This window comes from Lepisosteus platostomus, chromosome 5 (assembly GCF_059453375.1).
Source record: "Lepisosteus platostomus isolate fLepPlt1 chromosome 5, fLepPlt1.hap1, whole genome shotgun sequence".
Taxonomy (NCBI): domain Eukaryota; kingdom Metazoa; phylum Chordata; class Actinopteri; order Semionotiformes; family Lepisosteidae; genus Lepisosteus; species Lepisosteus platostomus.
The window spans coordinates 21,634,504-21,655,885 of NC_142615.1; the positions used below are offsets into that span (position 1 = coordinate 21,634,504).

At 41.9% G+C, this 21,382-nt stretch overlaps 1 protein-coding gene, 1 long non-coding RNA gene and 2 other non-coding genes across 4 annotated transcripts; 1 reads left to right on the plus strand and 3 right to left on the minus strand.

Annotated features, from left to right (window-relative positions):
• Positions 1 to 3,625: 3,625 nt before the first annotated feature.
• trnal-caa (transfer RNA leucine (anticodon CAA)) lies at positions 3,626 to 3,736 on the minus strand. The gene is made up of 2 exons: positions 3,699 to 3,736; positions 3,626 to 3,671 (listed from the first exon to the last, which is right to left on the minus strand). It is a non-coding gene; the product is annotated as a tRNA-Leu (tRNA).
• A 9,319-nt stretch (positions 3,737 to 13,055) lies between these two features.
• On the minus strand, positions 13,056 to 13,404 carry LOC148664856 (uncharacterized). The gene is made up of 2 exons (XR_015937154.1): positions 13,226 to 13,404; positions 13,056 to 13,147 (listed from the first exon to the last, which is right to left on the minus strand). It is a non-coding gene; the product is annotated as an uncharacterized LOC148664856 (long non-coding RNA).
• A 1,063-nt stretch (positions 13,405 to 14,467) lies between these two features.
• Positions 14,468 to 15,445, minus strand: LOC148664857 (zona pellucida sperm-binding protein 3-like). The gene is made up of 3 exons (XM_088632883.1): positions 14,873 to 15,445; positions 14,656 to 14,771; positions 14,468 to 14,579 (listed from the first exon to the last, which is right to left on the minus strand). The coding sequence occupies exons 1-3, from the start codon at positions 15,428 to 15,430 to the stop codon at positions 14,468 to 14,470; spliced, it is 786 nt and encodes a 261-aa protein (XP_088489009.1). The 5' UTR covers positions 15,431 to 15,445.
• Positions 15,446 to 21,116: 5,671 nt separating this feature from the next.
• LOC148664858 (U7 small nuclear RNA) lies at positions 21,117 to 21,174 on the plus strand. Its single transcript, XR_015938990.1, has one exon. It is a non-coding gene; the product is annotated as a U7 small nuclear RNA (small nuclear RNA).
• The last annotated feature ends 208 nt before the right edge of the window (positions 21,175 to 21,382 follow it).

Sequence of the window (21,382 nt, forward strand, 5' to 3'; positions counted from 1 at the left end):
TTGAATTTATGTTGGTTCTTCTGTTACTTTTTCTGCTCGATGGCCTCTATTAAATCAGGCACACCTGCTTCCTCGGCAAGTTACTTTATCGCTTCTCACAAACCAACATACTGCAGGCACCTCTAATACCGTCACTGCTTGTGGGCCACGTGTTCCTGCTGTCAGCCTACTATACCACGTTCATGCACATCTAGAAACATTACTACTCTAGTACAAGAGCGAAAAATGAAACAAAAACACAACCACTTAAAAAAGGGTAGTGCTTTGCTGTGGCTCACTTGGTAAAAGTGTTTGCCTAGTGAACAGGACATCCTGGGATCAAATCCCAGTGGTACCTTTATTCCTGTCTTTTTGCACCATTTATCATTATAGACAACATGCTTCTGCATTAAGTTTAATGGAGGTGTTCATTTAGTTTTTGGCACAACTTGTTTTTCAAGAACTCCACACATTGCGAAAGCTAAAATGCTTATCTTTCTTATCAGTGCAAAAGAATTACTGCCAGCTGGCAAGAAAATGACAACGATTTTTTTTTACTTTAGCCAAAAATCTGTGAATGTAGAAAAACACGACATGTGTCAGTTTCTATGGCACACTCAGTCAGGGTGTGCTTCAGTTAAACACAACGTTCGTAGATCAAATGCACCCAGAGACACACTTCGAATTAATCCGATCTAAACATTACCTTCTCTAAATGTGATTGAGTTTCTTTGCACGTCCTTAGCCATCTTGATGTTTGCAGAGATTTTCAACTTTTGACACGAGTCAAACTACAAGTAAATAGTTGAGTACCTATGTCAATATCACCGGGAATGTGAATATAAATGTAAACATCAATATTTCTGCTGTCTCCTGAGAAACACAAGTATAGAGTTAAAACACAATAAATAATGCTAGAAAATTATTCAGTTAACACCCAGATGTGACAAAACACATTTAAGACTTACATCCCCTTTAAATATGTATTTCCTTAATATCAGTTCTCTTCCCTCCCCAGGATACCTGCAAATTCACTATAGCATATTAAAAGCTGTGTGTAAGTCTTACATGTGTTCTGTCACATCTGGGTGTTAAATTAATAGATGTGTTGTGTTATTTAATATGATTTGACTCCACGCTTGTGTTTCTCGGGAGACAGCAGAAATATTGGGGATTTGCGGCTACAGAAAAATATATGAACTTTATGGGCAAATGTAAGGTTACGTTAAAGAAAAAAAGATATTGTCATTGATGAGGATGGGATTCAAACCCACACGTGCAGAGCACAATATAATAGCAGTCAATCACCTTAACCACTCAGCCACCTCACCTAGAAACCCACTCCCTTCAGACATGATTTGGTACCATTAAGAGGAGATACTGGATCCGAATTCCAGCGGTACTTTTTTTCCTGTCTTGTTTTACAGAACATGTAATTTGGGACACTCACAGAGGTCTTGATTTGGTTTAATGCGTGTATTAATTTCATTTGCGGAACCCATCTTGCTTTTTTTTAACCATATAGCTTACGAAAGATGAAATGCAAGCGAATTTTTTGTTCACCAAAAGCATGTAAATGAAAAAAAAAGCAAGGTGCAAACATTTCTGTGGTGCAATCGGTTCGCGTGTTCGGCTATTAACCCAAAGGTGGGTGTTTTGAACCCACCCGGGGACGCACTTCTTCCTGTAGTAAACATCATCACCGCAAAAATTTTGTTTTTCCGCAAAACCTTAACTATTTTGATATTTGCAGTAGTAAACAATTGAGAAAAGAGTCAACATTACCGGGAATTTCCAATAATTACTGACAACGGCAACTTCCAAGCAGATAGTATTCACCCATGTTCATTTATGTTCCAATGGGTGGCGGGAGAATTCACTTCTGCTCCCGTTGCATCTTCAGCTAAAGTAATTTAAAAAACAATGCAAAATTGTTTGAGAACTTGACAAGCAAAAACAACAGATCGCCGGAGTTCTATTTTACTATTTTCGTATATTTACCTTAATTTGAATATAAATGTTAACCGAAGTGCTGTTCAATATAGTGTAATGTTGTCGTACTTTTAAAATATTTTAGCTGAGGGTGAGAGGGGGGATATTACGCCTTGCCAAACATCTAAACTAACTGTAAAAGGGGATGGCATTTTAATAAAACTGGCAATCAAAAGAAAGTTACAATTTGTATGGTATTATGCTCAATATCCCTCGATATTGAAGGTCAGATGAGGAATTTGAAGAAACTATCAAAGAAACAACGGCAATAGCAGAGGGTGTTGATTTTGAACCAGTGTTTGCACCTCAATAATCCATCAGTCTTCGCTTGACAGGCTTCCTCGAGATATTCGGTGTTCTATACAAAAAATCGACAATTAAGCGCAAATGTGACAAGAGGCAAAGACTGCGGTAGAGGAGGAATAAACTCCACACGATGACTGTATGTATACATCTGTCTAATATTCGGCCCCTGCAGGGGCATCATATTCGCTGAACTGCCTGCCAGCATGTGTACGGGCTTATAATTCAAGAATATCAATGGTCAGACGCTTACAACGGGTGTTTGTGTTTGTATTATTTAGAGAATTGAAAAAACATTTTCAAAACTACAGCTCGAATGAAATTTAAAAAAAAGTTTATTTGTCTCTTTGCTGTAACAACTGTGCCAAAACTATTCAGATACATCAGAATAGCATCAGAATGTAACTAGATTTTATTGGATTTTAGGAAATGTTTTTTTGCGCATTTCTCTATACGATCAGAATACCTTCCTGTTTTCACCGTGTTTATTGTTTCTGCCTATGATCTTGGAAAGAAAGACCCAGTATCTGTTCACCGAAATATTTCAGGAGTTTGCTGTGGTTTGAGAGGAGTGTATGAAGGTAATGAGGGAGGGAGGACACGCCCATTCCGCACGGGGAGCGTAGAGCAATGAGCCGCGCCTGCAGCTCTCCGAGTCTTTTCTTATACAACCTCTGAGTCCGGACACAGCGTCTCCAGCCAGAGATTTACAGTTCCGAAAACAGCTGTCTCGAGCAGAAACTGATCTTCCTGCTTTAGTTAAGGTTTGGTTATTGTGGGGGTTTAGTGCTTGTATCTCTCTTCTCTTACTAAACACTATCTACTGTAAAGTATATACATTGAAGCTAAAATGCAGCTAAAATACTCCAGTAAGGCCGAGCAGATAGGAAAGTTTAATAAAAATGTTCTATGATCTATGTTCTAGTTGCCCATATATTTTTAACTCTCTGTTCGAGCTCTGATTTAATCCTCTCGGCTCCTGCCACTGTCACTGGGAGAGTGGCTGCATTCCGTAGGGCTACAGGCTGATTTCACAATGCCACATTTAATGAAATACAGGGGAAACCGCAAGGAAAACAATAGGTTTTAATACATCTTCTTCTGGATTTATATTTCAGTCTTTCACCTTTGAATGCATACCTTGACCGTAAATCTTTACTCGATTACAGGCACCCCAAACAGTTCTTAAGGGAGAAATCGAAGCCTATTTGACTTTCTGCTAATCACATTGAAGTGTTCACGAAGCATTTCCCTGCCCATCATGTGCCCGCAAGCCGGTTTCTCCGTTTTCTTCTTTCTGTCGTTGTCAGCGAGCACAAGAAGACAGGAAAAATGCAAGAGAGGGAAAAGCTGTCAAGAGTGGGATTTGAACCCACACCTCTATTTAGAGACCAGAACACCCAAGCAATGGAAAGACAGGAGTCCTTGCGTCTGGTGCCTTAGACCACTCAGCCATCCTGACGAGGTATGTAAGTGGGTGTGTTAAAAGCACCAGTAGTTCACAAAACTGAGAAATGCTTTGCTGGAGAAGCACCACGTTGCCTAATGTTGCCTAAACGGATCGCAGAAATCAAATGTTCGGATTGATTTAGAGTGTGCTTTACAGCCCTTGTGTAATATTTTAAATTGTTTTTAAAAAGTGTGTACTGTGTACTACGTTTAGGACTAGTTAGTGTGGTAGAATATGGAGATCATCTCCAGCTCTGAGCTCAACTGCAACAACAAGTCATGCTGAACAAAGTCAGAGTTCAGCTGAACCTTTGCTCAGTGTGGTGCTCAGGACTCAGGAGTGTTGTTATGGTTCTAATTAGCACGAACTGCAGGGGCTCTGAATCAGAACATTTCAATTTACCTGTTCAGTAAGTTAAAATGCAGGACACGTTAAAATCGGATTATTACTGTGTCTCTGTCCCATTTGTATATAACCAAATGTTTAAAAGATACCAGTAAGGACACACAACTACTAATGCGGTACTTATTGGAAATAGTCCCAAAACAAGTACGTCCGGCAGCTGGTAGACCCCTGTAATAATTTTGCAGTGACACTTTGAAGATTTACACTCTATTTAAATATTAATTTATTAAATTTCAGTTCTCTTTTCTCACACTCCCTGGCATAACTGAACTCTCACTCTCGCATACTAAAGGCTTTACATTAGCTAACATTAGCGTTGATACAAATTCTAATAAAGACAGAATGAAACTGTTTGTTTTGTGTCTCATGGTGATCCTCTTCTCGATCCAAATGAAATGTTTAATATGATCCCTCGAGAAAGAAAGGAGTCAATTTCTGCCTGGAATGATTGATGCTCCATCAAACATTTTGTAATATCTCCGGAAGTTTATACAGTAGAATCCTGGTTTGTGGCTTAAATTCAAGGTAAACAAGACTAAGGAAACGAGTTGGAAACAATGTCGATCTGGGATTTAAATCATCCGGAACATTTCACTACATTGGGCAGTATGTGCCAGAAAGCAGCTCCTGACATCTGTTGATAGCTCAGTTGGTAGAGTGGAGGACTGTAGTGGAAACAAGAGGGAATCCTTAGGTTGCTGGTTTGACTCCGGTTCGAAGGAAGGTGCCCTTTGTGTATTTCATTCAAACAGTTAAAATAGCTGATCCTTTTTCACTCAGACTTTGATCAAAAGCTCAATAAACGACGAAGCAGAGGCTCTTGTTCTGAATTCAGCTCAAGTCTGATTGTCTTGTTTTGGCCAAGATCTGATCTTTGAATTCAGGGAATACTCTGTCTGCTTTGTACAGTAATTCAAAAGTAGATACAAATGTCACTTTTTTATTGTAGATATAAAGGTGTTCTCTGTTTTCGAAGGATAGGTACTTAATTGGCTTTATGATTTGGTTTTGATTTTGTATCGTTGTATTATTAAGTTTGTGCTTTTTGTGTTTTTAACATATTGTGAACTTATTTTTGAAACAAATGTTTACAAAGGCAAACACGGCACACATCTGTTTATACCAGCGGTGAATTGTATATTTGTATTAAGTAGAAGCTACTGCGCAGTTCTGGGAGTATAACAGGTTCGATATAAAGTGGCAAAAATATAAAAGGGGAAAATACCCCAGACTGGGTGTAAACGCCTCGTTGTGACTGTTGTTTTATTGTTGAATACGGCATACTGTGCACGAAATGTTGCAGAAACACAATCTGATAGTTAAATAATTATTATTTTAATAATTTGATAAGTATGAGGCACCGGATCCAAATATTCAGTTCTGATTTTTTTTAAGTGATATCTTCCCTTCCTCTGGTGGAAGTAACACGATGTGAGCAATTGTTTTTTTTTTTTTTTTTTTTTCACGTTGCGATCCAAAAAGCCTCAGATGCACAGTCTGACAGCAACCAAACCAGAATGGATTCTGCTGGGAGCCGGACTAAGCTCATTCTTGCTCCCTGTGCTGAAAACAGAATTAGCGCTTACCCGAGCACCATCTACAGCTGCTGGATGGTACTCTACGCCCTGCTGCTCCAGCAATTATTTTGACGAAAGACAGATCACTTGTGCGCTTTTAACCTTCTCGCAGCTACAGGCGAGACTGAAGCTGGCGATATAAAGGCACGCGCTGGTACACCTTCTCGAACTTTCACAATCACGATAAACATTTTTTTAAGACCTTTGAAAAACTAGATATAGATATAGATAAAACTAGATAAAAAACATGAGCTTTATCGGTTTTTACATTAATCGATTTTGAATCAAATTTGATCTTTTTACATTGCATTTTACGTTGAAATGTAGCATGCATACCTAATCCACCAACAGACAGAGCAATATTTTACGTTGCCCTCCAGAGCTTCCAACGTGTGATGGATTTGTATGGGTGTCTGTATGATACCACTACAGCACTGGCGTAGGTGCAAAATCCACTTTCACAAGACTTTTTCAGTGTCTTCTCTCTCAAATGGACTGAAGCACAGGAGCCAATATGAGAGAAAACGACAGGTGTTTAAACAGAGGATGTCCCAATGTCTGGGACAATGCATTGTGATTTTGTATAAATGCAAATGGTTTCTCATTTAAAAGCCAACAATATTATTTTTCTCCCTGGTGCTAATAAGCTACCACACATGCGAGCTGTTGTGTGAAAGAAAATTCATATGTCCATAGGAAGGCAGAATAAAATCCAGAACTGTGTTGGTGATATCGATAAACAGGGCTCATGTTCACAACAAAACTTTACTATATAAAAAGTTAAAATTTGCAAATATATTTTTTTTATTATGCAAAGTGTCTGTTAAACCATTCATGAAGGATTTTTAGACAAAAAAACACACCATTATATGAGAAAATATATTTACTATATCTGCATTTAACTCACTTTTTTAACAATTTCAGTTTCAAGGCCGATATAAATTGTTGCCCTGCTTTTTTGTCATAAATACACAAGCTTGTTATGTCTTGTGTCAGAAATAAACTGCATGAAATTTGCTAAAGCAACAAAAAGTAAGCGCCACAAAGAAGACAAACATTTGCGTTTATAGTGCAATGTTATCTCGAGCCTTTAAAATGACTTTAAATGCAATTTGTTTTTCTCTGTGGCTCTAAGGCTTTGCCATTTACTGTAGTTATTCAGGAGAACATTATGTTAATCGTATAGATGAAACGTTAAATATATTCAGGTGGGTAGCTACGTCAGCATGCATATCTGCAAAGGAACAAGTAATACTGTAGGTTTATTCCATGCTGAAAAGAGTAGAGAGAAAACAAACCTGAAGAATGTTTCACAGCTGAAACGTTGTGTTTTCTCTCTTCTCTTTTCAGCATGGAATAAACCTATTACTTGTTCCTTTAATATATTGTTCGGTTTGACTCAAAATGCTTTACTACTACAAGAGAGAATTATAGTATGGAGGATGAGACAAATTTATGATTTCTTGGAAGAAAATGTTTTTTCTTTGCATTCGAAATGAATCGAAACTTTAGCGCGACACACAAACCCTTTGTCTTTTTTAAAGATATAATATTTTTAAACAGACAGTATAGAAAATGTTTTTTTTTACTAAGCAATTTTGGCCGGGGGCGATGTATTACTAGTAGTGGCGCTGAGGTCACTATGGTGCAGTTGAGCACCGTAAGATTAGGGCCAGTGACGTAATGTATAACGCATCTGACTTTGAAACAGAAGATTGTAGGTTTGACTCCTGCCTGGCTCATGTTGCTTTTTTAACACGGTACTGTCTGAAGATCAGCTCCTGCTCTGAGCTCAATAGCAATGCAAAACTGTGCGTAACAAAGCTGGTGAGCAGCTGAACTTGTGCTCAGTAGTCAGTACGGTGCTGAGGGTTCAGTACTGGCGTTGTTCTAATTAGCACGAACTGCAATGGCTCTGAATCTGACCATTTCTATGGAAGCCCGTTTCCGCCAGGGAGTAAAAATAAAAACGCGCTATGGTATCTCAGAATTCCGACTTAGTAACTGAGAATTGCGACTTAAAAACTCAGAATTCCGACTTTATATCTCGTAATTGCGACTTTATATCTCACATTTGGGACTTCGAAATAACCTATATTTCATTGTCTGTCCTTTTGTTATTGTAACGGATTCGGGTTCCAGGGCTTGTGCCTTCCCCGCTCCCACCCTAGTTCGTGCCTCACTGCATTGGCTCGAACCCAGGCCTTGCCAGCTGAGCTAAAGAAGACCTTTTTTAAGTAAAAAAGGACATACAATGGAAATATTTAAAAATTATAAGTTTCAGCTTTTATAATTGTGAATTCTTCTGGATGTGAAGTGTCTATTTCTGTATCTTATTTCATATTCTGTTTTTGTATTTCTGGTGTTTAAATAAAAAAAGAATTTAAAAGCCCACCGTCCACTATTCCATCCGTTTACTATGGAAGCCTCACTACCGGAAATGGGATTCCATAAAAATTAGTGTAATTAATTTGATTTTTATCAGGGCACTGTACAAGACGAGTCTTCAGGCTTATAGATCCTATGATCTTGTACGATTCATCAATATGGTGTAACGGAACGGCCAACATACAATTTGTAGTTCAGGTGGGTAGCTGCGTCAGCATGCGTACTGTAGGCTGCAAAGGAACAAGTAATAGGTTTATTCCATGCTGAAAAAAATAAGAAAGAAAATATGTTTTTGCCGAAACGTACTAGTAAACTTTACATTAACAATACCAGCCAACGATACATTATCATTTCACACCGGTTCTACAGGAATCTACAGCAGAGCCCTGAGTTGACTCCCAGAGTCCCACTGAGCCCATAGAATTCCACATCACCCCTCACTCCTGCACACAGTCCGCTGAGAGTGCCTGTCCATAAACTACTGGATTGAGAATGGGATCAAATAATTCCCCATTTTCTTAATTCTACATCAAAGGACTGTTAAAGGTCTATTTGAAGGCACCGATTCGTATTCTTAAACCAGATGAACGCCTGGAATAAGTTAATATTACTTATAAATAGTCATGCTACAATACTCCAGTTGAAGGCACGCTTCTAGCTTTGTGGTACTCTGGTGCGTCACGAATTTATGTTTGAATTTCGCCGGATTAACAACTATAGGTGTACCCTCGCTCACTTTCTTTAGCGACAGTCGTTGCTCTTCATCTGAGTGATGTATTTGCCTGTTTTTCAGTTCACTTCCCTGCAAGGAATATTTACCTCAGAGCTCTCTTTCACAGACTGCAGGCACTATGTTTGTTAACAGGTGTTATAGTGATGACATCTTTCTGTTTGATCAGGACAGGAGCTGCAAGTCCACTGTGTTGTGGCTGCAGTACAATTTTAGTTTATTATTATAATACTTTTTAACAGCGACAGATTCTTAAGATCACGAGGTGTTTACGATATTATTTCAGTATTAAGCTGTTACTACATTCGGAACTGTCCCATAGGATTCAGTGTTCCATTAGTTTGGCACTAAACTGCTTAGTCTATTGCAGGAATTGTACTTAGTCCTGTCCTGTAGTGTCCTCTAGAGAGCAGCAGCTGTTTCCTTGGGCTCATTGCAATTGGGAATATTGTGATTACTGAGCAGGGGACTAAAGTCAGCAGATGAGCGAGTTGCAAATCGGTATTAATCTGGCGTACAGAGCTGAATGCTAATCTCTGGATCATCTCCAGTTAATGTGATGCTGTTGTTACCTTGCACTTGACCCAATCTGACTACTGGCACCAACAACCCTGTTATTACAAATAAACTTCTTGTGTACCTACCGTGATACATAAGTTTGGTGGAGAGGTTTGGCAGCCCATATTCAGTCAAAGGTGTGTGTGCAGATCACTATGATATACAGGCATCAACAAACTGACATACTATATTAAATGTTTAACAGATAAAACCCAAATGAACCAAACCTGAATAAATTAGTGGTGGAAAGAAGTCTTTTTATATAGCAAAAGGTCTCTGAGCCTTTGGTTAGAACAATGGGTATATAACCCATTGTCCTCAATATTAGAATTGAATCCTTGAGCACTGCTGTTGTACCAACGGTCCTCAAAAGTGCTGCCATTACCCCCGTCCCATAAAAGCCTAACATTACCCTTTCTTGCATAAACTGTAGAAAGTACCTTCACATTTCAGTTGCAGTTTAATCTATTATCACCCTATTCCCCACTTCATAACCTTCACTCTTCTAATTCTGGTCTCCTAACTGTCCCCCAAGCCCGTCTACACTGTATGGGTGACAGGGCCTTCTCCTGTTATGCCCCCACGCTCTGCCCAAGGATAGCAGAGTCACCTTCCCTAAACTCCTTCAAATTCAGACTCAACACCTTCTTCTGTAGAAGAGCCTTTACTGAACTGGTTCCATTCTTTACCCCTCTGCTTCTACTTTCCTTAGTACCACCAGCCATGGTCTCCTCTGTCTATTGGAATTGTTTTATACTGTGTATTCTTATTGTAATTATTTCAAGTGCTTTGAGAAGACACCTTTGGAACCATTATATAAAATAGTTTATCCTAAATCCTTGAAGCTTTAATAGGGCAGTGCAGTAGGGCTAAAAATTAACAGCTTTAGTGGGCCAGCAGGATTGGTGCAAATTATAGGTAGTCCCAAAGGATGACTAGGATTCACTTGAAATTCATGACATGGGACACTGAAACAGGGGAGAGGCTTTGTGTAGTAAGCATTCAGTCTCAATCTACACAGTCTGTGCTGCTGGTAGAGGTGGTTGTGAACACCTGTCTTCCCAGTCAAGTACTGGGATCTCCAGTCTCAATCCTAATACTTCCCATGACTGTCCAATACTGTGAAACCAACACCCATAAGACAAGACCTCCAAGATTCTAACTGTACCATTATTCACTGATGTTTGTGCACCAGTATTGTTCCTCTGCTAAGGAAGGGAAAGCCTACTTTACACCAAGCCCCTGTTGACAATTCCTTCCTTGTGTTTCTTTTAGTCAGTTTGTGCAGCCTAGAATAGGACACCAGATCTCACTCTTACTGGGCACTACAGTAGCAACTCACACTCCAGAAGCACTACCCCTCTCGAAAACAGGAGGATTTCCAGTATATAGAACACTTCTGTCTCTACCCCAGTAAAAAAAATTCACAATGCCCTGCCCAAGGAATAGTGCGGCCATCTTCCCCCAGTACAACACTTTATTACTCCAGCCATTTTCAGTCCTCATTGGCAGCAATATGGGAAGCATTCTTGAAAGGGGAACCCCCACAAATACTTCCATTGATTAATGGGTCTCACTTCCCTTGAATTCCTCCACCCCATTCAAACCTACAGATGCAGTCATTCAAAGTGAGCGGTACAGACACGTACCGCAGGTAAGATGACACGGGGTACCGCGGTGCGTGATTGGTTGACCGACAGGGGCACTCGTGGTCCGTTGGTCTGTCGTAGAAAGACTTACTGTAAACGTCTTTACTGTGCCCGTTGTAGATATTGAATTTTACCACTGAAGGGAAATCTTAGTAGCTGAGCATAAAAAGAAAAGGAGCATACTGTAACGCCTGTGAAGGCCATAAACGATATTAATTTTGGAACATAAACAAACAGTATATAGCTGGTCTTGGTACTTTAAAGAAAAAAATACACACCAGTATTCCATTTCTCCCTAAACATTGTAAGCTTCGAAGTCTTTAACTAACGTGATACCGGAGTCAACAAGCATACTTTTAGAATTTGATTAAAAGGGAATATAATATGGAATCGCGTATCTAAAGAATTTAATAACGGTATGATTAGATCCGTGTACTGCGACAGGGCTGTGTAGGGCTGTTTCGCCTGCCTGTTCATGCGAGCTGTCTTGTAGCCTGCTGGTCTAGGTGCGTAACTACTAACTAGCAGGTTGTGTGTTTGAATCCAGCTGGTGCTGGACTTTACTTTTAACAAACATTTCTTTTAAAAAATAGGTAAGCGATATTATGGACAATCAATTGACTTTTATATTTCAAAATATCGCAACATGATCGATATTTGCGATATTTTGAACATATCTTCCCTTCTGACAGCGGTTCCTGCTTCTAGTGTGTGTGTGTGTGCAACAGAGTACATTTTTATAGAGAAATGGAGGCTGGACAGTATGCGTTACAATATAAACATTTATATTGATTTAAATCGTGTTCTGATTTAAATCGCAAGCGCGTGTTTAATTGTGTTTTTTAATCATAATCAAGCTAGTCACATTATTTTATAGCGTTTTTATTGCGTTATTAAATCCGGTGGCGCTGTGTTAGTTTCCTGACTCCCATTATTTAAACTGCGACACTGATCATTCATCTCTAAATAAACTTTATTTTATATAGCGTTTTAAGCGAATAGGTAATTAGATTGCTCATAAACCTAATCGCTTTTTCTACATAAACACAGCGTGATTGCTCTCTGAAAATGCATTTCCTTAAAGCGGTTCTATTGAGGGAGTAGCCCAGCTACCACTTAACACTGTACTTCGTACTTTGAATACCTGTGAGACCGGTTTAATTCGTCACAGCCAGCACTCCGGGAGTTCATATTGCTTGACTAATTTTAAAAACTAAGTTATAAATGCAAACGCTTCCTCGGTGCGCTGCTCTGGTACGCCGGGTCTTACACAGTGCCTGTCGGCAGTAAGCGTTACAATATACATACCCAACACTGCTTGTACCCATCTGTCATGCAAATAAAACACCTTGAATTGAATTGAGGGAGAGAGGGGGGTAGTGGGACAGATATACTGTTGACAGACTCAAGGCAAATAAGATACTTATGGGTACGCAGGCATTCACGACAGCAACATACGAAACGTTTGCACGTACTGTATAGTTAAGTTATTACTTGGTTTTCAAAGTGCAACGAAATACAATATTGTTGTTGCTGCTGTTCTGGTTGTTTTTATCCCGTAAAGCGTTTTGAGAAGCCACCTTTAAAGGCGATATATACTGTAAAACCGCTGATGAACTCCCGGAGTGCTGGCTGTGACGAATCCATTATTAATACTATTAGTAATATCTTCAGTAAAGGCTTTGATGCATAAATATTTCTGATAAAGGTAGGTTGTGTACTTTTGTCCAACTGAGCAATCTTGCTTTCATAAAATATACCATAACTTAATGACTGATGATTAACATGCTGTAATACACAGTTCAAAATTAAAGGCTCAAATGCTGTGCATGAGAGGTTAAGCTCCCCCTGGCGGTTTTACAAGGCGACGCCGGATAGTTTCCGGCAGAGCGTCAAATGATACGTGACACCACGTGATACCGCGTGACACCGCGACACGCCCACCGGGGTATGCCGCGAAATACCTCACCCATTTTGAATGGCTGCATCTGAATAAACCATAAAGAAACAAGGGCAGGCAGAAAGGTCTTTCACAGCTTTATTGAAATGTTGCCATTACAAGGCAAGTGGAGGCAGGAGAGTCACAAGGGCCAGGCTGGAGCCTTCATTCAGGCACCTGGGGAGGAAGAAGGAGAAAAATCCAGCTGAACTGCAGGACACCACCCCTACAGGAGCTCCTCCTGCCAGACCCTACCTGTCCACTGGCCAACATCTCCAAAGTCCTCTGCTCCCTCCACATCCTCACTGGTGCTCTCAGCATCTTCACTGGAGCTCTGAGGGTCTCCCTCCTCATCCTCAGTCCAGTCAGCCCCCATATCCAGAGGAGCTTCTACTGGTGCCACAGCCACCCGACTGCTGGTCACCAGGCTCCTGGTACCTGTGGACAAGCAACACCCAGGAGTGAGGGATCTGCTATACCCAGAGACCCACAGTCTGCTCATCTAAACAGTCCCTTTGTCCAGCACAGGATCATTCCTCAGTTGTCCAAGCATGGTTGTCTCTTGGGCAGAGATGCATCCACAAGGGATAGAGAACCAGGCCCACCTTCATTCCCGGTGCCAGCACACCTGGACTCACAGCAGGCACAGACCTCATGGTCACCATACAGCTCCTCCCACCTGGAGGAGAGGAGGACAGGTGAGGTCCCCACCTGGCATGTCCCAGAGCACCCTCAGCAGGCTCCTTGCAGAAGTACCTCTCCGCCTCCCTGTTGTAGGTGCAGGACTTGGTCCCTGGTGTTGCTTTAGCAGGAGCCACAGCCATGACACAGTGCATGTACAGCTCAGTCACTTCATGCTGCAAGAGGGAAGGTCACAGCATTAAGGGATCAAGGCCAATAGAGGGACAGAGAAGGACCTTCTGCCATCAGTGAAGGCAAGCTGGCAGCTCTAGGCACTACAGCTGCCACAGTCTGGTTCACATCGAGATCATGGATGGAAAAGCAGACAATGGATCAGTAGAGCAGGAAGGCTGAGCAGCCTTTGAGAGCAGTACCTTCCTGGACAGCTTCTTCTGGAAGAGGAAGGCATCAATCGTGAAGCGGAGCACATCCTTCTGCTTGGAGGGGACAAACCTGGACAGGCAGCCATCTGCCTTGCTGTCCACCATGCACTTGGGGACAAGGACAAGGATGAACCCCTGCAGGCTCTCGGGGCTCCTGCCCACCTCCCCTCCCAGAAGGGGCCGTACCCCAAGTTGTCAATCACGGGGAAACGGGGCTGTGAGTGCTGGTCTGGTTTCTCCGTTACGTAACACGAGTGGATGTACAGCCTCTGCTCCGCTGTGGCAAAGTAGGCAGTGGCCTGGAAGTACATGGGCTGACCCAGGAAGTACTCATCCTTGGGAGAGAGGCGGACCCGGTGGGCTGGAGAGAGAGGCAGCATTACACATGCACACAGCACCCCCTGCAGGCAGGAGGAGCCACTCACTCAAGGAGCTAACAGTTGGTGGTGAGCAGCACAAAGCTGTGCTTGTTCTTCAGGTCCTTGAAGAAGGTCCTTCTCCTGGCCCACGTGGGGACATAGCCAACCTTGTAGGAGTAGTGGAACCTGCAGGACAGAGGGGATGAGGGGCTTCTGGACACTTTCCCCAGCAGCTTCTCAGCAGCAGCAAAGCCCTGCCTACCTGTAGTAGGAGCACTTGACCGGCACAGAGAAGGGAATGAAGCGATGCACAGGTGCACTGGAGGAGGGCGGGGCATAGCGGAGAGTGTTGGAGTACACCAGGCGGCCCTGGACAACCTGCAGGGTCACAGAGGAAGGGATATTCCCAGGAAAGGCAACCCCGACACAAGCCCTAAAGCTCACATCGATACACTGCATGTAGATGAAGACCTGCTTACCGATTGCTCGGTACCGCACTCGTGAAGCCCGTAGATGAAGTTGAAGTAACTGCGTGTGGTTCGGCTGACGCTGCAGTTGCCCAAGGTCACCTCCGATGGCCGACAGCTGAAGCCGAACAGGAGCCGACTGACACTCACGTACATCCTGCTGGAGTCGCACCACACGGCCACTCCTCGGGTGCCCCCGATGGCCGGGCGAGCCGGCTGCCACCCTCGCTGGGGAGGAAACAGGACGCTTTTGATGTAGGCGGGTAAGGGGCGGCTGCCGGCTTCGGGCTTCATCTTCTCCTTGTCGAAGTAGGGCGAGTACGCGTCTCTGGACACGGGAAGGCGGCGAAAGTCGGGAGCCAAGGACTGCGAGTCGTTTTCGCTTGCAGACAGGTCTTCGGAGGACGCATCTGCCAGGCTCAAGTCCTCCGACTGGGCTACGTCTTCAGGAGCCGGGAGGTCAGCCTGGAGCGCTAATTCCCGAGAGTCCCAGCCAGCCGGCCCGGCGGAGATCAGTGCGGGGAGCCCGGCCCCTGCGCACAGGCACAGCATAAAGAGAAACGAGCGCATTGCCAAATTATCGTCCCGCTAAATTGCTACAGGAGTAAAATAAGTAAACCACCAAACTGTGTTGAAAGAAGAGAGCATAAAGTGTGAATGCGGTGACTAGGTTTTTATACTGACAGGACCTGCTACCACACACCTGGTCACACTACCGCTCAATCAACACAATCAATTACACACAGAGATCCGGATTGTTCTCAGCGTCTAATTAGAACCTGCTTCCAGTCTGAGGCGGGACTCCGTGAAGCCTCTCCTGAACACTTTCCCGTGTGTATCTGACCTCAGCGGAGGAGTTCCATGCAATTTAGACAGAATTAAATCACCCACATGTGTAGATTTGGCTCAGATGAATTTATTGTTCAATTAGTTTCTATTTTCCGAGGACAGTGTGTTAAACTCGCTGTCAGACAGAGTACGGAACATGCGACACGTCCGTCCACACTTTCCTTTATCGTGGGGGCTGTTCCATCAACATGTACCGCAATGAAAATAATTTTACTATTTTTCACGTGTAATTGCATGTCATATTAAAATGTGTAATACAAGCATTTCTTTGCTTCCCAGTAAAGAAATACTGATCAGCTTTTGACATGATCTGATAATAATTTTTCTGATTTTTCAGAGATTGCTTTTGCTTCGCAGGACTGAGAACCTATGGAAGCCCATTTCCGCCAGGGAGTAAAAAAAAAAAACGCGCTATGGTATCACAGAATTGTGACTGAATTCCTTCAGTCTTAGAGAATTTGAAATTCAGTTGTTGGATTCCTTCAGGTCAGGATAAAGACTGAACCGCAAAATGCATTTTGAAAGTCCAAAAGAGTAGAAATCAAAATAACACAAACTGCTCAGTCCTGTTCTGACCCCTGTAGTGTGCTCTCTGAAGGCACCAGTTCTGTAGGGTTTGGGCATTTACTGGGACAATCATTAATTGTAGCAGTAAATCACAAAATTGATTCTTTTGATGGCTTTAAAATCCAACCATGCGATATAACTCAAACAACGCACACACAGGTACTAATACACGAGGATACATTTATTAATACATAGAATATGCATATAAACCTAACAGATCTTATCGAGAGGGTTATCAGAATACAAAAGATATATATTCAGTCAGTTACGAAGTGTTACATATATCAAGAGGACATACGTTCAGTATATCATTAATTTAGACCGTTTCATAAAGTGAACTTGGTTACAACTTCTACATTAGATACTCAAAACAAGTACATAACTCTTAGGAATTAAATTGATATCAACTGGTTGGGATAACAATTGAATTCTCGAGCAGTAATGCAGTGAAGTTGAATACTCATCCAAACTCTGGGGATTCAGATCTCCTGCGGGCACAAAGAAACAGTTTCAGGCTGTTGTTGTCCAATCCGCGCTCTCTGGCTCGGTGCCAGGCTGTGCTGTGCGGCTTGCGACGGTGCGCTGCTGATGCTCACTGACCAGCTAGTTAGTGTTGGCTTTAACTAGCAAAGTTTGTGCACAGGAGAAAAGATGACTGTGGGTCCCAGCAAGTCAGGAAGAGGACCGGTTCATTCCTGATGAAGAGCTAGTTCTGAATAGTGATTCAGCTGTCCACAGTTCTGACCTGTTCACGAGGCCTGCTGCTGGTGCTAACCTCGGGTGGATCCTCTGGTTACTCTCTGGCAACCTCCGCTCTAGACTCTTAGAACAAAGGAAAGTTCTGGCACTCGGACACACTGGCCGTTCCGTGGTTGTCCGGGCTGAGTCTCAGGATGGTCAGGAGGCGCTCTGCGAGAATGTCCTGCCCTTGGGAGCCTTCTGATCCTGGGCCGTCCTGCCCTGGAATTCTCCTTTGAATTCCCTTTAGAAAAGTCCACAGAATTCTCCACTGAATCTTCTCAGGCCCTCTGTGTTGCCTGTTTTTACCTGGATGAACTTCAGCTCATTGATTGGCTGAAAGTTCCATGGGCATCAGAGTCCCACGTGGGTTACTCGGCCCTACCAGTCCCTGATTGGTTGATCAAGGTGAGATAAGAGTCACTTACTCCTGACACTTATGAATGCAGTCCAGATGTCCATCTGGCACTCCCTAGACACATAGGCGCCAATGGATGACCATTGATCATGATAGCCAGGCTTAGCTAAGTGCATCCCCCTTTGGGAGCTGTCCCTTATCAAAGGAAACCTTAAATCAGCCTGCATGAATAGTTTCTCTGTGGCTGCACCACAGAGATGAACAGAGATGGGACCATTTGGGAAAGCTCAGAACACTTAATTCTTTCTTATTAATAAGCATCGCCGCTACACTGACATTTGCTCTGCTTTAAGTAATCAATGAAGAACACAATGTGCTTCACTAGACTCCGGTCCAAACAGGATTAAAAGCCAGCAAGTATACCTTTTCAAATTGACGTCAGCAGGGACTAGATTGGCACTTTAACCAGTGCCTGATTGGCTCAGTCAGTAGAGCATGGAATTCTTAATCTCAGGGTTATGAATTCAATTTTGGGTGATACAGGTGTTCTCATTAATTAAGTTTCCTGTTCATCTTTGACCATGTTACATCTTGATGGTGACTCAAATTGAGAAAAAAAGGACTGATCTAGCTCCTCATCTGAGTAGATAAGTCAAAGACTCCGTAGATAACCTATTCATACCAAGCACTTGGATGCAGCTTCACCTATCACAACTAGTATTTAACATTAAAATAGCTCCTGTCTATTTACACTATAATTTACACTAGTGTTTCTTTAAAAATTGCTTGTAAGAATGAGACATTACACATGTATTCCAATAAAATAAATATTATTAATCTTTTCACTGTAACAGTTTCACTGTGACTTGGCAGATAACTGGCAGTGATCAATAACCACACAGAAAAATATGGGAAAGCAATGGGGAAAATCGACTCTTCAACATGTGGAAATGTATTACTGGGAGGAGGACTCCTTTTCTCTTAGGTCAACACTCTTTGTAAGAGTCAATTCTCCCAGCTCACATCCGCGGGTTTCCGTAGTGTGCCTGCAAAGAGTGATCAATTTGAGATAGGTAAACGTCCTGATTTTATTTAACAAAGCTAGATGCACATTTGCTAATGCTGCCTTCATTGTAATAGGCAGTTTATTTCTCGAAAGCATGTTATGTAAAAAAAGAAAAAAAGAAAACATGGATAACAATCTTTCAAAGCTAAAGATTTTACTTTTGAATAATGGACATTTTATGTTTCTGGGTGCTTTTCAAATGCTGGTTTTAGAACTTTGCTGTGCTTCAAGCATAATTTTTCACCTTATAAACTGGGTATTGAGTGATAGGGTTAGTGTTTTTTATTTTGATGACTTAGTAAAATGTCTGGAATTTTTTCACTTTGATATTATAGAGCACTTTGTGTTGATGAGTGGCAACAATTCTCAGTTAAATACATCATGGTTCCATACTGTAACACAATAAAATGTGAAAAGGCCAAGGGGGGTGAATAGTTTTTATAGGCACTAAACGTATTACAAAAATATAATGCTTCATTTTATGGAAACTTCTTACTATTACCACCAACGCACTCGCTGTTTAAGCAATGGGGGTTTCACAATCCTCTTTCTCACTGGTAATGTTATGAGCAGGAAAAACACCATTGAAAATGGATTTCAATCACTCAAAACTAATAGTTGTCAAACCCTCTACAGCTAGAGGGCGCTCCCACTCTGTCCTGTCCTAGTTTCCCTGTGCTTTGCTTGTCCTTCTGGTTTGTCTTTGTCTGGGGCTATATATTTCCGGGTCACCCTTTCCTCCTCATTCAGTATTGAGGGTTCATATGTCTTCAGACCTGCCTAGCACCAGGCCATCTCCTCCGCGGCCTGAGGGCTTATGTTTCTACCCGACATCATCTGACCTCCTAAACGGGCTAACACCCGTTTTGCCACCACACATAGGGCCTATTTTGCTCTCCTGGCCATTCCACGGCATGGCCTTATAACATCCGCGACAGTAGTTCCAACGCTGTGCTGCCCTTTTAATTAACATTGGCTGTAACAATGTGTTGTTTTTGTCTCTTAAAGGGTCTGCTCCTTTACTCTGTCTTGCTAGTGTTGTATAGAATTGAGTACCCATAAAATCTGAGACCCCTTTTAAAGTCTGCATGTTCAGTGGACATAAGAGGCTTGGCGCGTGTCGCAATTGTTGCCCTATCTACTAAGCCCTTCCTCCAAGTTTGCACTTCTGTGATGTAGTCTCACAGGCCTGAGAGACATAGATTTCACACATGTAATTACTTATAAAAGCCAACAAACCTTTTCTGAGTGGTCTAAGGCTCTGTGTTAAGGTTGCAGTCCCCCTGAAAGCTGGGGTTATAGTCCTGACGTTATACTTCTCAGAAAATAGATCTTGCAGTACTCTGAGTGCCAGCTAGCTATGTAACAAGTGCGCTATAAAGACAGAAATTACACATTGTTTGTGAGGCTGTGTGCTCCTGTATAGTCTAGTGGTTAGGATTCTGGGTTTTCACCCAGGTGGCCTGGGTTAAACTCCCAATAAGGGAAACTTTTCTCTTCCCTTATGTTTTCCAAATAAGCAGCTCAGTGTAGAAAAGAGCCCCGTTAAGCACTGTAGGGAGAGCTAAAATTTTGATAAAAGAGATAGCTTGTTTCCTCCTGCTTTCGAACTGAAACCCTTCGGTGTGTTAAGAGAATATGACAATCACTACACTGCACGAGGTAGGGAGGAGTGACTTGCAGAGAAAAGGACTCAAGCCAGGAAAGTTTTTCCACTTTCTGGAGAGGAGATTTTTTCCATTCCCCCACTTTTGCAGCCTGACCTCCTCTATTTCTAGAGATCTGTAGAATGTGGAGAAAACGTTTGAAGTTGTTACTGCTACCTCCCCTCGCTTTGAACAATGTGTGGAGTTGTTTGAGTCAAAAAGAATGATAGTTCAGGCCCATGGGAAGATCCATATTCAACTGTGCATGTTGTTTTGTTCTCAGAGTTTGCAAAGATGGAGGACATTCGCACCTGGCTAAGCCAGTATTCTATAGTCCTTCATGGAACTGAGTTCAGAGGTGCTGACGGAATAAAAACAGGAGGTTGAGGAACACGGGGGTGTTCAAAAGCATTGAGGTTCCAGTCAAGAGAGCAGGTAGCCTGGCCCTGTCCATTATTAGAGCACTATAACCTAAAGAGATGGTTTCATATATATTGTTTTGGGTATATTTATTAAAGTTTCCTATTTTGTGATTCTTTGTATTTGTTTGTGAAATAAAAATAGTTCTTAAAAAATAAATGGAAGGTTTTTCTGAAGTCAGAAAGCCAATTTATTTGGTGGAAAAACAGATTGGTGAAGCTCCAACAAATAAATCCAGTTTATTTGTTTACTTTTTTTTCTGAAACAACTGAATTAGATGAAATGTGCTAATATGTAACCTAACTCCAGTGTGAATAACTAGAAGAGGGGAGCAGCTCCATTCCAGACCAACGGAGCTTTGAGATTGGCTGGGCCAGATCTCTCATTTGCATATCTGATTTGGAAATGTAACACTAAACCCCCTTCTTGCATGGATTTAACTTGCACTCAAGAGTCACCTACTGTGTATTGCCACTTCAGTTTTTTTATGAGTAGCTGTGATTACCAGTTGACAGGTTTTATTTGTTGAATTATAAATGGTTTTGTATTATCACCCTGAATGGCCTGTACTCAAGGTTTGGTAGGGTTTGTGTTTTCATTTCATTTACCAAATGGAATTTTTGCTCTATTAGTATTTGTCTAGAAGGCTTTCTGAAGTCAGGAAGCCCATTTATTTTGTGAAAAAAGATTCTGTATTAATATTAATATTTCTCATACAACATAAATAGGGTCTTTTAGGAATAAAAAGATCTTGGGCTTGGAAGTCTTAATAAAGCTGTGTGCTTCCATACACTTGAACAGTTTTGATTCCTAATATTTGACCTTAGGTGTGGGAACGGGTCTTTTTTGCCATTTGATTTCCAATTGATCAGCACAGT

Excerpts from the sequence above, each read along its gene's own strand:
- LOC148664857 (XM_088632883.1), bottom strand. The coding sequence starts at position 15,430 with ATGCGCTCGTTTCTCTTTATGCTGTGCCTGTGCGCAGGGGCCGGGCTC. Across the intron at positions 14,772-14,872 it reads AGTGCGGTACCGAGCAATCG|GTTGTCCAGGGCCGCCTGGT; the intron begins GTAAGCAGGTCT and ends GTGACCCTGCAG. Across the intron at positions 14,580-14,655 it reads GTCAAGTGCTCCTACTACAG|GTTCCACTACTCCTACAAGG; the intron begins GTAGGCAGGGCT and ends TCTGTCCTGCAG.